Source organism: Bombus pascuorum, chromosome 13 (genome assembly GCF_905332965.1).
Source record: "Bombus pascuorum chromosome 13, iyBomPasc1.1, whole genome shotgun sequence".
Lineage (NCBI taxonomy): Eukaryota > Metazoa > Arthropoda > Insecta > Hymenoptera > Apidae > Bombus > Bombus pascuorum.
Genome location: NC_083500.1, coordinates 4,044,100 through 4,060,965, shown reverse-complemented (window position 1 = coordinate 4,060,965; position 16,866 = coordinate 4,044,100). Strand labels below are relative to the sequence as shown.

The following is a 16,866-nucleotide window of genomic DNA, read 5'->3' as shown; positions in this document are numbered from 1 at the left end:
CTGAAATGGAAATATTTTTTAAATAAATATTGATAATTAGTAATCAGTGATTTAATATAATTATTATTAAAATCTCACCTGTGGTTTCGGCGACTCTGAGATTCCAGACGGTGTCACATGTTCAAACACGCTCTTCGAAGTTGTAAAGTATCCAGAACCAGATGATGGAGTGGTAGGTCCATAATCATACTAAAAATTCCATCCGTAGAATTACAATAAATCATATAACAAGAGAATTACATTTTTATGTACGAAAATTGTAAAGAATCATACTTGTGGTTCTCCAGAGGGATACTTCGATGATATTTTAAATATAGTCGTTGGTGTCGTGCTAGAAACGTGACCTCGATCTCCGAATATACCAGGTTGAGAAGTCTTTGTTCCAAAACTAAACTGAGGACTGGTCTGAATGCCAAATTTATCTTGACTTATAGTTACAGGCAAGGGTGTCGACGATATCACAGTCTGATATCCAGTATCTATCACTGGGTGAATAGTAGAGATTTTAACTGGGACTTTAGCCGCTTCAAAGACAGTCGTCTTGTAATTTTCCAATGGACCAGTGGTATAAAGCACGGGTGTTCCAGTTGGAGATGGTGCACGCGTAAAGCCACTTGGTTTCTGATACGTATTCACAACTGCAGGTGAACTGGTGAATCCGGCCTCACCGAATTTTGGTGTATTATGCACTTCAACCTTCAAGAACGGCGTTGGAGTAGTTCCACTAAAGATGCCACTCTCTGTCGAAGAAATAGGCAAATTCTTCGTCACTCCTGTATCAAATGGAATGCTAGGTGTGGGATAGGAATATCCAGTGCCCTTAGAAGGTCCCTGACTGAAGCCTGGACCATAAGTTGAGAATGTTCCTGAATATGTCTTGGCACTGCTCTCGGTAGATGATTTCGGGTATCCCGCCACGTTGCCTTCGAAAGCTTTGGCGCCAATATGGTCAGGATTAGGTGGGGGGCTAGTTTTTCCAGTGCTAATTACGTAACTACCACCAGCACCTAAAGTAGCAGTGGTAAATCCTGTCTTGGTAGGTCCAGTCTTAGTGAAACCACTAGATATCGATACACCGGGAATACCTTTGCTTCCTGGAATAAGAGTATCTGGCAAAGTATTGCCACCAGTTGGTCTATAATCTGGAATATCATTTTCTGTGTACTTGGTGGTCACATCGCCATTGTTAAATCTAATGGTACCACGTCCTCCGTTGTCATGGTATTCGTTAGTTTTGTAGCCGGTGACATAAGTCGATGGTGTGGTTCCAATCTTAGTTCCAAATGGAGATCCTGGAGTAACAGCCCCTGGATGTGTTGGAAAACCTGATCCAATGACTGTTCCTGGCACAATAGATCCCCCAATAGACACTCCAGGAACTGTTTGTCCTGTAAGAATTATTCCAGGACTCGATTGACCCTTTATAATAGTTCCAGGTGAGGGTGTTCCAGTTACAACGACACCAGGTGAAGGTGTTCCAGTTACTATGACACCAGGTGAAGGTGTTCCGTAAACTGTCGTTCCAGAACTGCCTGAACCAGGGAATACGGTCTTGACTCCGCCACTAATTACATAGCCAGGTGAACTTAGACCAGTCTTCGTATATCCTGGATGGCTTCCTCCACTTATTATGGTGCCTTGGTCAGAAGAACCTGTGAAGATTGCGCCAGGGGTAGCTCCATGGGTAATGAGCGTTCCTGGAGTGGAGCCTCCAGTGATGATCGATCCTTGAATACCGTGTCCTGTCACGATAGCACCTGTACCTGCTGTCACTGTATAGCCACCAGCGGGTGTGACGCCTCCATGATACGTAACGCCTCCAATGGAAGGTACGTGGCTTCCAAAAGTAACATTCAAGCTTCCAGGAAATCCAGTCGTACCTTGGTAAACATTTGTTCCAGAAATAGCTCCATGGCTTGAAACATAGTCGTCTGTTACGAGGGTCTGACCACCTGATGGTTGAGAAGACCCATAACACAGGTTCGTGAGACAGGTTGGTTTCTCAGGTTTCTCCACAATAATAGGCCCAGCTATAAGTTAAATGAAAATAAATTATATACATGTTTTAATTTCGTCCGAGTACAAATAAAATGGTTTTGTAGAATAAACTTACGTGTCTGTGAATATATACTGGTTACACCATGGTCTAACTCAGCTCCAGTTGTGCCAGAAGAAACATAAATTGGTGTTTGTGACTGTCCAGTACCAAATGTAATGGTTTGACCAGGTATTGAAGATTCACCGTAACCTCCTGAGGTTCCTATATATCCTCCGATAGGTCCTGCATGAGCACCAGCTTTCCCTGGTCCTGCATGTCCGACAGTAGTAGATCCCGCGTATCCTCCGCCAGTAGGTCCACCATGAATACCACCTGGCCCTACATATCCTCCAGTAGATCCCGCGTGAGCACCAGTTGTTCCTGCTCCTGTATATCCGCCAGCAGTAGATCCCGCGTATCCTCCGCCAGTAGATCCACCATGAATACCACCTGGCCCTGCATATCCTCCAGTAGATCCCGCATGAGTACCAGTTGTTCCTGCTCCTGTATATCCGCCAGCAGTAGATCCCGCGTATCCTCCGCCAGTAGATCCGCCATGAATACCACCTGGCCCTGCATATCCCCCAGTAGATCCCGCATAAGCACCAGTTGTTCCTGCTCCTGTATATCCGCCAGCAGTAGATCCCGCGTATCCTCCGCCAGTAGATCCGCCATGAATACCACCTGGCCCTGCATATCCTCCAGTAGATCCCGCATGAGCACCAGTTGTTCCTGTTCCTGTATATCCGCCAGCAGTAGATCCCGCGTATCCTCCGCCAGTAGATCCACCATGAATACCACCTGGCCCTGCATATCCTCCAGTAGATCCCGCATGAGCACCAGTTGTTCCTGCTCCTGTATATCCGCCAGCAGTAGATCCCGTGTATCCTCCGCCAGTAGATCCACCATGAATACCACCTGGCCCTGCATATCCTCCAGTAGATCCCGCATGAGCACCAGTTGTTCCTGCTACTATATATCCGCCAGCAGTAGATCCCGCGTGAGCACCAGTTGTTCCTGCTCCTGTATATCCGCCAGCAGTAGATCCCGCGTATCCTTCGCCAGTAGATCCACCATGAATACCACCGGACCCTGCATATCCTCCAGTAGTTCCCCCAGTTGCGCCTGAATATCCTCCACCACTAGAACCACTTTTTGTTCCTGGATATCTTCCACCAATAGATCCTCCCTTTGTCCCTGAATATCCTCCACCAGTAGATCCAGCAGCAGAATACGTGGATCCAGTATAGCCTGTACCAGTTGTTCCACTTTTCTCTGCTTGTTCAATGATTCCTGCACCAGTAAATCCTGTGTCAGTAGATACTTGACCCGTACCAGTTCCTCCTGAATATCCTGTGCCAGTTGATCCTCCATAACCTGCTTTACCAGTCGATCCAGTATAGCTCGTGCCAGTTCCTGAATATCCATGACCAGATGTTTGAGTTGCTCCTGCGCCGGAGTACCCACTTCCAGTTGTTCCCGTAAATCCTTGTCCAGTATATGAAGTTCCATGGTCAGCTCCTGCTGCTTCAGCGTACTCGCCTCCAGTTGTTTCAGAATGCCCATCAGACCCTTGACCACTATATGTAGTTCCATGACCAGCTCCAGCTGTACCAGAATATCCGCTTGCAGTTGTTCCAGAATGTCCATCAAATCCTTGGCCGGTATATTTAATGCCATAACCAGCACCTCCTGTTCCAGAGTATCCACTTCCAGTTGTTCCAGAGTATCCACCAGACCCATGATCACTATATGTGGTTCCATGGCCAGCTCCTACTGTTCCAGAATATCCGCTTGCAGTTGTTCCAGAATGTCCACCAAATCCTTGGCCAGTATATTTAGTGCCATAACCAGCACCTCCTGTTCCAGAGTATCCACTTCCAGTGGTTCCAGAGTAACCACCAGAACCTTGACCACTATATGTGGTTCCATGACCAGCTCCTACTGTTCCAGAATATCCGCTTGCAGTTGTTCCAGAATGTCCACCAAATCCTTGGCCAGTATATTTAGTGCCATAACCAGCACCTCCTGTTCCAGAGTATCCACTTCCAGTGGTTCCAGAGTAACCACCAGAACCTTGACCACTATATGTGGTTCCATGACCAGCTCCAGTTGCTCCGGAATATTCACTTCCAGTTCTTCCAGAGTAACCACCAGTTCCTTGACCATCATATGAAGTTCCATGACCAGCTACACCTGATCCAGTGTATCCTGCTCCTTGTCCACTTCCACTGTATCCCTTTCCTTTCCCACTTCCAGTATATTCTGTTCCTTGTCCAAATGACGATCCATGGCCAACTCCAGCTGCTCCAGAAAATCCTGATCCAGTAGCGATAGTATACCCTCCTCCTCCTGATGTTCCCGTGTAACCATGAGGTAATGCTCCTGTATAGTATCCACCAGTACCTGCGGTAGTTCCAGTGCCATAATACCCTCCGTCATATTCAGATCTTGTATAACCAGTACCAGAGTAGCCTGCTACCAACCAAGGCCACTCGCAAATTAATTTTTGCTCGTCGAAGATCAGACCGAACGGGCAACGAAATTCGTAAGCCATTATTTCAGGACCTCCTGTCATCAGAATCTTCAATTAATGAAATGTCTCGAACAAAATTGAAAAATTATTCAACGCAAGATATAAACCTAGGTCGATGCAGGCGAAGAACCAACGGGGATTTTGGGGATCCGCATAGTAGCCAGATTTGGAAGGACACTCGAACCTTATTCGAGTTACTGGCGCAATTTCGCTACTTCCAGGACATGGCGATCCCTCAGGCATGGAGCCTGGCCAAACACAAACTTCTGTACGCTCGTCGAATGATAAACCTGCTGGACAGTCGAACTCGAATACGGAGTAATCTTCCACTTCTTGGTTGAATTTAACACATCGATAGAATCTATAGAGGCAAGTAGGATATTTCCATTATAACAAGAAGCGAAACAATATTCGAGCAATGATTAATTCGCTGCGGATAGTGATTTACCTGTTACAACTTTTAGGATGGACAAAGTATCCTTGTCTAGAGCAAGTAAATTCGGTTTGCGTGTTTTCTCGAACAACTCTGATGTGTCCTTCGGTGTCTACTACGCGAACAACTCGAAAATCGGATGACTTGACTTTAGTCGAGTACTCAAGCTCTTTTTGCTGAAATTAAAAATCATTTAACAATTAATCGAACACTTTATAACATTTGTACTAATAAAGAAACGAAGTACTGATACTTAATTGTGTACTATTAATAAAGCGTACAGAAATAACAATTTACTTCTATTAATTTTTAAATTTGATCTAAACTGAAATTAATTTAAACAACTTTGGAATTAACTGAATATTGCCATCTACTGGTACATAGTCTGTGATCTGAGCTTTCACCAAAAGGTGGCGTACTGATGAACATTCTGATTCTTCAACCGATAAACATTAACTAACATCATAAAATATAATATAATATATAGTATAATTATTATAAATATATTTATTTACATGTAGATCATCTTCCAAAGCGTTCAAAACAGCGGCTCTCGACTTCCTCTTGAAATTCGAGAACGATCGATGAACCTCGTGTGTAAGAGGCATCCCGCAATTAGTTTTAAAGTCATTGTCTACGTTATGCACAGCCAATCCAGGAAGATCTCGAAGCAGTACATACTTTCCCTTAAAAAAGAAAAAGAACAGTTCGTCGCAAAACCATCTATCAAAATGCTTAAAACCAAAACTCTATAATAAAAGTGAAAAGTTCCTACTTTTATAGATAGAGATATTCTATCTTCGAAAGCAATCCACATTTTATCTTTGAAAGCATAAGGAGCAGTAAGGTCTTCGTCCCTTTCCACCGTCCATTCTCCGTTGTTCATCAAATCGCATAACTGAAAAAATAGCCGATAAGTTTAATCGTACGCAATGATTATAATCTCCATACGTTCTATTTATCAGTCGAGCGTTAGTAAAATTTGTTCGCAACAATCATTGATGTCACACCTGTTTCTGATCAATGGTAACCGGTTGCATCTCCTCAGTTGGCGCCCTTGGGGCATTATCGTCCTGATCCTTTAGCGTAAACTTGTACGCAGTGGCTGGTACTGACACCAGAATTTTTCTCTTGGGCGCGCCCAAACCGCTGATTAAGTCGATCAAACTGTCGGCGTTAAACATGTCGAAGAGACCCATCAATCTTGACGGATGAAAAGTGTGATTGGCCTCGTCATCTTCGACCAAGTAGTGCGTCGGGACCGTAAATAGATCCACGTATCTGTCAGCGAAAAACACGGAACTCTCATCGTTATTTGCATCAATATGTTTACGGATGTAAAAGAAAAAAAAGCAAGAAGGAAAAATTAGATAAATGATCGTCATTCGATTTATTAAATTCTATGAATCATATTCGTGTTTCGAAACAACGTAATTATCCCATAGAACGTGCTGCTTATCTCATAAGCTGATTACAATTGCCTCAAAGTGTCAACTAGAGAACACATTGAGAGCGATCTCATTTATATTTCAAGAACCGTTTCGAATACTCTCAAGTCATCCATAGTCAATGAAACATCCTATGTATTATATGCGAACTATGGGCATAGTTTGTCTAGCATTTATGTATTCGCTTACTTATTTAAGTTTGTAATTTGAATATTTTGTCATAGCTCTATGAATAAATCGGTCGATCCTTTTTCTTTTTGCACTTTTCTAAGGAATATTGTTTTAAATACAGATACGTGTGCGAAGCTCTACCCTTAAACTCTCAAAGTTCTATTATTACTTCGCGAGAGATACGAAAAGAAATTATACGAGTTAAAGATTACAGAGAAATGATTACCATAGAGTCTATAAAAAATCAAAGAAAGCATTTGCTTGATACTTTTCAAAACAGAAAAGACTTTTCGTCTCAGAATCTAGTTAGCAATAAAACGCGTACAAAAGAGCGGATCATTTCGCGCGATGACGTTCCCACTGTGTCACGATCTTTTCAACGCGGATGACTTTCGTCGTCGTTTCGATCTCATTCGCATTCACGGTCGTCTCGTTCCTTGCACCTGATCCCTTATCTATATTCAATGAAAAAATACCGAACGGTACGATGACTGTCTGACGGCCATCCCGCTAATTGCAAGGCGCGTGAAAATCCGCGGACAATCGTACGATCAAGTAGTGCATCGACTCGTCGCTGCATTCCTAACAATCTATCCAGCCGGCAACTGGCACAAGGTTAGGCAGATACACCGAACATGGATGAGTAGTTTTTACTAAATCCGTTTTTACTTAACTTGTCGGCCAATAATTCATGAACTTAAATGTACCCGGTACATGATTCGTAGAATGTGTCTAGCTCAGGTCTGGTCTAGGTGTTTACAGAGATTTTGTAACGCGTTTTGACGCACAAAAGGTAGTGATTGTGACAGAAGATCAGAAGGTATGGAAAGTCGAAGAGTGTCGTAGTATTTAATTATAGAAAAGTAGGGAATAACGATTACACCTTTAAATATATTTATTGCCGTAATGAGATCTTTTTCTGATGGATGATCGCTATAACGTTTTATGAAACATTTTATGCACACAGGTAATATGTTAATTATTTATATACGAATTTACTTGTGTAAAAGAAAGAGTATCGAAATTATTAAAATTCGTGAAAGGGAAACTAATCTTGAAAAAGGCCGATTCTTGTTTGGTTCTAGCAAACCATAATTTAATGCGAAGTATTAAGTATCTACTACTCTTAGAAATATTTGTTAATGTTAGATAGATTGATTAAACGAAATAGAAAAGTTCTCACTTAGTCAGTTCTTTCAGATCGAATTGTTTAGCCAATTCCTCTGATTTTGTGGGTAGAACCAGGAATATTCTCTTATCGTATGATTTTCTCACCAATTCGTCTTTCAAACCCTTTACAAAGTGAACCAAACGTTCCTTTGATCCCGCAGTCATGTTTAACTCGACTCCATCAACCTGTGGAAATCGATCAAAATCCTTTAGAGAGAGAACTGCAGAATATCGTTAAACTGACGGATAGTATGGATAAATAATTGCCTCTTTCAAAACTCCGATCAAACGAGCGGTGATCTCCTGACGAACTGTACCGGAAGTGCTTAGTGTTTTTCCAGGATCGTCCACGGAAACCACGAACTGAAGTGTTGGAATAATCTTCTTCAACGACTTCTGAAAGTCTTCGAATCCTGAAAAATACGTAAAATGCATAGATGATTGCAATGAAAAAAAAGAGAGAAAAGAATAAAAGGTATGACGACCAATTTTCAACATAACAAGTAATATTATTTGTAACTTTTTTTACATTTCTATCGATCTTTGTTTCTTCACAATTCTACTGCCACGTCGTCTTCTTATGTTCCTTGAATTTCGCAGTTCACATTTCCTAAGGTATACTTTCATAAAACTGGCTTGGTTGTAAGGCAGATTTTGCGATAGTAACGCTTACAAATAAAAAGAACTGCCCGTAAGAAGTTCCGCCTTCCTTTCCACGTGATTGTTGATTTCGTCGCACAATCAGCACGACACGATGCTGTTAGGTGAAACGAAATCTTTGTCTCCATAATATAGTTAATCACGAACTTTCACGTATTTTTGTAATTGGCCGTGACAGTAAAAATTACTTCCTATTACCAGTTCCCTTGTAAAGGTATAGCATCCTTATAGTTAAAATTTTCTATCATTCTTCGATATGTCTCGTTTATCAATACTTCGTTTATACCTTCAAACATTATGTACAATAAATATTTAAAAAACGAATTACATTCAGGAATTATGTTAATAGAGAGAAATTACCAAAGTACGTCGCGTAAGAGTTTGGCGACATATGTCATTAAAATTATATAATTTTAATTACATTTTAATTTTCATTTTTTTCTTTGAAATTACGTATAAAAAGGAGGACATGGAAACTGGTTTAGTCGAAATTTGGTAATACGTAAGCAAATCAATTACAAGTCCGATGATGGATTCCTTTTAGTAATTTTTACAACATGTAATTATACTCGCATAACAGGTTACGTCGTATGAAACACGATAATTGTATCGATACACGAACATTGTATCATAATTATGCTATTCATTCTTACAAACGAGTGAAAGCGTTGAATTAAAAAAAGATTTGCAAATGTCCTATTATTCTTTGGAATATTTATCAGACAAGAAAGAGACTAGATGTTAAAGAAACGAGATTGGACGCTGACACGCAAAATAAGATTCAGCAGCGTGCGAGGGAAAGTGATATTTGTTACATCTGGATCATCTATAAGAACCACTTTCAACGCCACTGTCCTCGCGTTTCATTAGCCACACCCATGCACGAATTTGGTATGGACATGCGACGTTTTTCGAAACTTATCCAAACACATATAGCAGGAACAGTCTTTTTTTTGCATGGCGACACGAATCTATATTCATAGTTAGTGAAAGCAATTCAATTTTTCTACGAATGTATAATGTTAAGAAAAAAACAAAACAGTCTTGAAACATCGACCTTACGTTTTAAGATCTGTTAATTCTTATAAATTCAGCACTTTTGCTCCTCTCGGTGTAGCCATGAAATTCTTGATCCTTATTTTTGAACACCCTGTATCGACAAAAAGTCAATCCTTCGGTGTCTAAAAATATTGTCACGAAACACGCAATCGTACCAATTAGCACACTGGCCGAAGACAAAACGAAGAAACGAAGTTTCACATTGAACCCGTTCCAATTCGTTGCTGCCATTCGAGTTTAATTGAAACTGGCTCCGTCGTTATCAAAAAGATATTTTTTTCCACGAAACGAGGCGAGTCGGTCGCAACCATTCATGGCAAGCGTACACCGACCAGAGAAAAAGAAGGATCAGCACGCAGCTCGTTTTCGCGCGATTATGTCACAAACGTGAGATTCGTGTAGACACTTCTGTCCTCGTCTCTCTTTCTCACGTCTCGAACTTTTTGTTCCTTTTTGCGTTTCTTTCGATTTTTTCCCCTCTTTTCTCCCCTTTTTTCGCTTTATTTTTCTTTTTTTTTCCTTTTACACATCTCGTTCTCGATCTCGTGATCCGCGGTCTGCCCGACGGATATCGAATTTCACGCGTGACATACCGTCGTCAGCCGACCACCGCTCTGTTATGCATAACAAATTGATTTTGGTGAAATTTCGAAACCAGCCTCTTTCCTTTTTTCTTCTTCGTCTTCTTTCACTGGGGCGTTTTTCGTGTTGCGCAACAGATCGTGCTTTAACGGTGCTTCGCACGCCGTCCGATTTTTGCGGGTTTAACGGTTGCAAAAAGTTGGCGAGATTTATGGGGACAAACAACGCTGTTGCAACCACTTAATAACAATGGCATTGACTTCATTACGCCTGCCAGTTGAAAAGTCGAACTGAATATGGATAAATATCCGAAAGGAAAAAGAAAATTCATGCCGATGTATTTCTTCATGGCATAACATATTATGTAGTTAAATGAAATGTTGAATATAGCCACGTGACATGTTTGCTGATAAAATTCCAGAATTAATAGGAAAATTAATTGGGAAAAAATGTAAATTATTCGACGATGATCGAGGGGTACGAAGATACAAGATATATCGCTGTTCAAAAGTATTACGGTGTTTTTGCTTAACTATAATAAATATTACTAAATTTTACATATTTTATTCGTATCACTTCAGAGGAAATATGCGAGAAATAATTTAATAAATATTTTACCTTTCATATGAAATAAAAATTATACTGGATAATTGCACTGAAAATTTGAAGTATCCTCATGCTTTTGAACGCAGGTGTACGTAAAAGTGAAAATACTTTTATAAGAACTCGAGAGATTTAATTGAAAGCCTCGAGCATCGTTAATTATATGATTGATAAGCAATCGATTAAACGCTGCAACTATTTCGACATCTTTGTTAAATAAGTAAATGTCCCTGGAAAACAGTAGAAGATCGAAGTGACAAGCTTGTTGAGATTATGCAATGTAATCGTTTCGTTGCGATTCTGTTGATCCAAAGGTGCGAATTAATTGGCATATTAGAACCTTTGAGATTTAACTTTTGACACGAATAAAAGGGTGTAAAATGCGTTATACTCGTCGAGGATTAACATCGTTTATTCACGCTTGAATATTCATCGAGCATTGTCTTGTATGAATATTTTAGCGACGCGATGTCCCGTGTCAAACACGTTTCTGCTTCGATTTTATACATTCTGGATGCACTTCCGACACAAAGCAGATTTTCCTTTCTAGATTCTTTTGCCCATGTGGTTCAAGGGAAGTCTTTAACTTTGTTTTCTTTGCGAATAAAATTTCCTTTCGATTTTAACGCGTCTATCTTTGACATTAATTTATTAAATCTTGAGTACATAAATTTGGCATATGAATTCCTGATTTTTTTTTAACTGTGACAAGTCTTAATTAAAATACATTCATTTTCATAATTCATTGTTTCCAAATATTCAGCGATCACTACGGTTATTGATGAAATCTGTAGTAGCCAACTGCGAAGAGCCAACGAACTCGTATTAAAACGATGACAAGCGATCGTTAATCGTGATAATAAAGATGGCAAGATTCACCAAAAATAACCGATGCGAGCACGTATAATCATGCAACTATTCTCTTTTAACATCTCAAATAACAAGAAAAAATGTAATGACCGTCAACAACGTATACAACAATGTAAATCATTCTTATTGCTTATCGTCAAATAATCAAGCTAATATACGTTAATTGGTCATCCTGATTGAAAAATGAAGAATTTCATTGAAACGAGTAAGATTCATAGAAGGATCATTATTATAAATTACGCATCTACACAAGTTTTGATGACGGAAACCGAGAGTTGATTTCTCAATGCTGACGATATCACTAGACGTAAGAATATACCGCCCGTTGTGGTTGGATTTCGATATCCTGTTGCAAGTGCAAGGATACAGCTATATTTATATGGATGGTATGCATTTACGCAATCACAGAACGTATAATCATATGAATTATGCACCGTTAAACTCTTGATACACGTATTTATCGATAAACATTTAATCTGAAAAATACGTTAAAAAATTATTACTCACTGTTTCGACATGACATTAAGAGGAATCTTATTTCCATTCACGGCACATTTATTAAGACTATCTCGTTTCCCTTTCTAGAAAGTTTTTCCTACCTTCGACAGAATCTTCCAAATTAAACCACTTAAGGATTGTAATTACCTTCGACGTCTTTCCATATGATCGGAATAAATGTTTAAAATAACACGTATTCTTTAATTAGTAAATTTCTAATTCATCGTATACACATTCTATCTTATTACATTTATCGATTTGCATTATGATTTACGATTAAAACTAATCAATTCGAAAAATCTTAATCGTTTGAAATTTTTAAAACATCCATTTCCAAGAATGTTCCTTACCGGATATAGTACGTTATTACGATATCTTCTTCACGTTTTGTTTTGTTCATATCGACAAAGAAATCGTCTGACATAATCGTTTAGCTTCGATCGTCGCGATTATCGCGAATCAAGGGATGTCTTTCAAACGGCTGTGATTTTACGTTAAAATTAACGCATTAGTTTGAAACTGCATACGATTATCGACAATCATATCGCTAATGAAATATGTCTGGGACTTACCAGAAACCGAGAGATTTCGCACGTCGTAGCCTTGCTGTACCAAAGAGGTGCATTTGCACACAGCCTCTGTTAGCTGATCGACGTCGGAAACGAAAGTGTAGCATACTACTTCTCTGCCTGGTGATAGCTTTTGTTTCGGGCATTCTGAAATTGAGTAAAAAGTTGATTAAGCATCTATTCTAACAATTATTCAATCATACAAAAGATTATTGATGATATTTAAATAAAAAATTAATATACCTTTGTTTTACATAAGAAATAAATAGCGCAATAAAAAAAAAAAATAAGTGAAGGGACTATGTTCTTTTCTGATTTATGTAAATTATTTTGAAGTAATATAATTTTTCTGAGCCTCGATATTTAATTAAATACTAAATTTAATTAATGAATCCAGTGTCAAAAATATAATAGTTTGATCATTTATATAACACTAATATATAATAAACCTATATTATTAATGGATATAAATTATCCGTGTTGGATCATTATGAGACAAACTACAAAATTATACTAATAAAGCATCAATGAGCTTATCTGTTAATATCATGTTTGCAATTCCATTAACGAACGTGCTCGAGGTGACTTACATTGTAAAGAAGATGAACTAGAATTAACGGGATCGAGCCGTAATTTTCCGTGACCCTGCATAGGAAAATATAAACGAGCCAAAAATTAGTAGCTTCGAGAGATGCGTTTGTTATGTATATTGATTGGACGTTGTCGTTGACATCATCCTTCGCGTACACTATGCAACCGTTGCTATAATAGTCGTTTACATAGCCGCGCAGCCTTGCGACTCGTCGACGAGAAAAAGAAGAATCATGCAAAGGATGCTCCGCACGAGAAAACAACTCGCGGATTAGCTAGCGACATTTACTATTAATAAATTTTGCAGTTAATGTCGGGTTTGTTATAGCGACTACGAGGAAAGCATTCTCACGATGAAGAAGAATAGAAAAGTGTAGATCACCTAAACTTGGTACACATTTTAGGTTTTATAAATGGAGAATATAAACAGTGGCAAATCTTTATTTTACGATTATTTCACGATACGAAATGTTATAAATTTTTATTTCGTGATTCCACAAATTGGAAATCTTTATTTTGCGGTATTAAGCGTTGCAAATTTTTATTTCATACGAAGCATTAGGAATGCTGCAAAAAATTTTTGTCTTCCAAGGATTGCAAACTTTTATTTTGTTTCTATATATATATATATGATATCTATACTATCCATAATATAGCTATTTCTAATTTATTATATTATCGCACGAAACAAAGATCTAACCGATCAATGTCAGTGAAAGGTCAGAGATTATATTAGACTGCCTAACAAAATTCGCCAATTCGATAGGATCGGATGGTGATCGGACGGAGAAAGTACGGTGGATCGAACGGTGGATCGTTTTTATTTTCTCAAATCGCGTGATCGTCGACTACGTTCGAAAACGAAAGTATGTTTACCGATTGTCTGAAAGATAGGGTAACGTATGCACCGCCCATCAGAGGAATCTGTTCCTCGGAGTTTCTTACACGTGCTACGAGTGAAGATCGACCGGATTCAACAGCGTAAATGGTGTACCGTCCTTGTACGGATCGTTGCTCCAGTTGTGAATGGCGCAATCTAACCTTAGAGGACAACGCGTTCCCGATATATCAAACGATCGCGAAATCGCGTGAAATAAGAAGAAGATCAGGGAGCAACGATAGACGTCGCACAATCATTGTAGGTACTTACATGGCGCTCGGTTTAATTAGCGAGAGAATTAATGGCAACTCGCCTCGTTCTGCAGGTGTTAGAGACGAAGAAATGCCCTGAACATGATCGTTCGACATAACCTTCGTGTCTTAATACGATTCGTTTAATTACTTTAAATGTTCGTAATTAAGTGATGCTATTAGTGTTTTGGTATTGTGTACTTGGAATTTATGAATTTATTGGGAAACAAAAAAAAGAAAAAAGGAAAGAATAGGAATGAGAATTAGATGAGAATAGATTGAAATGTAAAGACACGGGAAACGAATCTAGTCGTGGAATATGGGGACTACGGAAATGCATTTGCAATGTGCAGAGAAATTAATTTTGTGAGCAGACAATTTGTAAATAATCGCTGCGAATTTTAATGAATAGCGTAAATATTACGAAATATGTGTTATCTACGTAGAGCAGAGTGCACTTCAGTTACACTTCATTATGTGCTCTCCACTCATCGCTCTCATTCATAATCACGGACAGCGGTGACTGCGTCTTGTAAGGAGCACATCAGACACATACTTCTTTCTTTAGACTGAATTAACTAGTACAAGATGAACGATGAATTTAGTAAGAAATGAGTGAAAGATCAATCTATGTTATGATATGTTTCATTCATTAATTTTAAGTTGAAGTATAGCTATACTCATTCAAGTATAATTGCTCGTAGATTTTTCAGTATTATCTGTTCTCGTAGCATTTAAACAAGTTACGATCCATACATTAATAATAGATTAATATAAGACTGCCGAAAATACCGATTTCTTTACTTGGCTCACTAATCAAACAGAAGGACGCGTTTTACTTATGTTTCCATAATCATCGAACATTTTCGTACGAAAGAAATAACATAACACAAAGAAATTACAAATTTTTAAATCAATAAGTGTCTATTCTAGAAATTTCTAAAAACACCCTCTGAATTTACACGTATGAGCCACACAAAAATCAAACTAATCAACTATATGGACATTAAGCTTTTTATTTCTAAAGAACTAAACACGAATTACATATCCTGCTATTAAAATTAAGAAACTTAGAAAAAGGTAGATCGGTCTGATTTCTAAGTGCCTCGTGTATATCCAGCAACCCCTGTGAATTCCCCAAAAAACATAACATGAAATCAAACTTACGCAAGCCACAAGCAAGACCCAGCAGCCCAATGAGGACCGCCAAGCACGTCCTGTTGATCATCACGTTGACTTTCCAGTCCTCTGTTGCGTTCAGTGTCGTCCGAGATCCGTTAGATCCGGTCCGCGACTGTAATCCAAACGATCGACGCTCGAGCCCCAAGATCGTCGCTCATCGAGGGGAAGGAGCCGATGAAGATGTTTCCCGCGTTAGAGTCAGCAGCAGCGACGACAAAACAGCGTCTACGAGGTGTTGCGTTGTTCGTAGCCAAGGAAAGCCTCTCTCTTTCCGTCTTTCGTCCGGTTGACGTCCGAGGTGGGGGATCAAAGGAAGCTCGAAGGATCCTTCGAGTTCGAGAGCGCGTTTCGCACTGAACCTTCGGAGGATTCGTGCTCTCTTAGTAAACCCTACCGATCGGATAGAAGCGCGGCCGAGGAACAAATACCGAGGGAGATGGAGCCGCAGGGATATAGTGATCGAGGGGGAGACGAGAGATCGGTTAACACCGAACCGCCGGATTACCGGATGCCGGGTGGGGTGACGCGGACTGGCCCAGATCGGAACACTTTCCGTGTTACACGTACGCTACTGCCCAACGGTTTGAATTTCACTGCCTTTTTGTGTCCTATATATACATGTCAAAAATGAGGAACTCGTAAGTCAAACTGATCAACTTTAGGTTTTGTTCACTTTATAGTACCAAATTATGAAAAAGAGATAGTAATGTATTTGTAGAGCGAACACAAGTCACAAATTTGTCAGGAAAAATAAAAACCTATTTAGAAATTTACAAAAATTATTTACTAAACGCATAACGCTGGTAAAACGAATAGATAGTAGGGAACAATTATTTTTCTTATTTTCCTTTCTTTAATCCTGAAATCTCCCTTTGACGGTTTTATCCTTCTAATATATAATTCGAAATAATCGAGTTCCGATATTTTTGAAATACATGTACGTATTGTAAAAACCGCAGAAGTTGTTGAGATCTAATGGCAAAAGTCAGTAGAATATAATATTCTGGCAATAATAATTTACTGCCTTTAGGCATGATATGTTAAGTATAGTAGGATACGAAAGTTTATGTCAACGTGTCAGAAATTGATCATTAAATTAGTTGGACTATAAAAATAGAATGTTGTACAACTACGAGGAAAAAATTTGGGATTGCTTAATCATCTTATTTTAATCTAAAGACTAGGAGTTAATAATTGTTAATAATGTAAGGCTTAAAGATCACGGATATATGCATATGTAATTTGCAAGTTTTCAAATGGCACCGCAGAGGGTTCAAGAAAAAAGTTAACTTAGCTCTTTCGTTATTACTGACATATACGTTGCT

At 39.1% G+C, this 16,866-nt stretch overlaps 1 protein-coding gene across 3 annotated transcripts in view; it reads right to left on the bottom strand.

Moving 5' to 3' along the window:
- LOC132913360 (mucin-19-like) overlaps window positions 1-16,866 on the bottom strand; it is a 32,082-nt gene that overhangs the window by 2,679 nt on the left and 12,537 nt on the right. For 2 of the 3 annotated variants that reach the window (XM_060971647.1, XM_060971645.1), the window contains exons 2-13: window positions 15,527-15,900; window positions 12,641-12,784; window positions 8,064-8,209; window positions 7,810-7,982; window positions 6,018-6,288; window positions 5,783-5,905; window positions 5,523-5,693; window positions 5,023-5,183; window positions 4,682-4,935; window positions 2,114-4,609; window positions 274-2,030; window positions 79-189 (exon numbers count right to left, since the gene is read on the bottom strand). In XM_060971647.1, the coding sequence (XP_060827630.1) occupies window positions 79-189; window positions 274-2,030; window positions 2,114-4,609; window positions 4,682-4,935; window positions 5,023-5,183; window positions 5,523-5,693; window positions 5,783-5,905; window positions 6,018-6,288; window positions 7,810-7,982; window positions 8,064-8,209; window positions 12,641-12,784; window positions 15,527-15,587 (5,868 nt within the window). In that variant the 5' untranslated portion in view covers window positions 15,588-15,900. Of the gene's footprint in view, window positions 1-78; window positions 190-273; window positions 2,031-2,113; window positions 4,610-4,681; window positions 4,936-5,022; window positions 5,184-5,522; window positions 5,694-5,782; window positions 5,906-6,017; window positions 6,289-7,809; window positions 7,983-8,063; window positions 8,210-12,640; window positions 12,785-15,526; window positions 16,199-16,866 lie in introns of those variants that run through there. The other variant, XM_060971646.1, reaches the window with a different exon arrangement.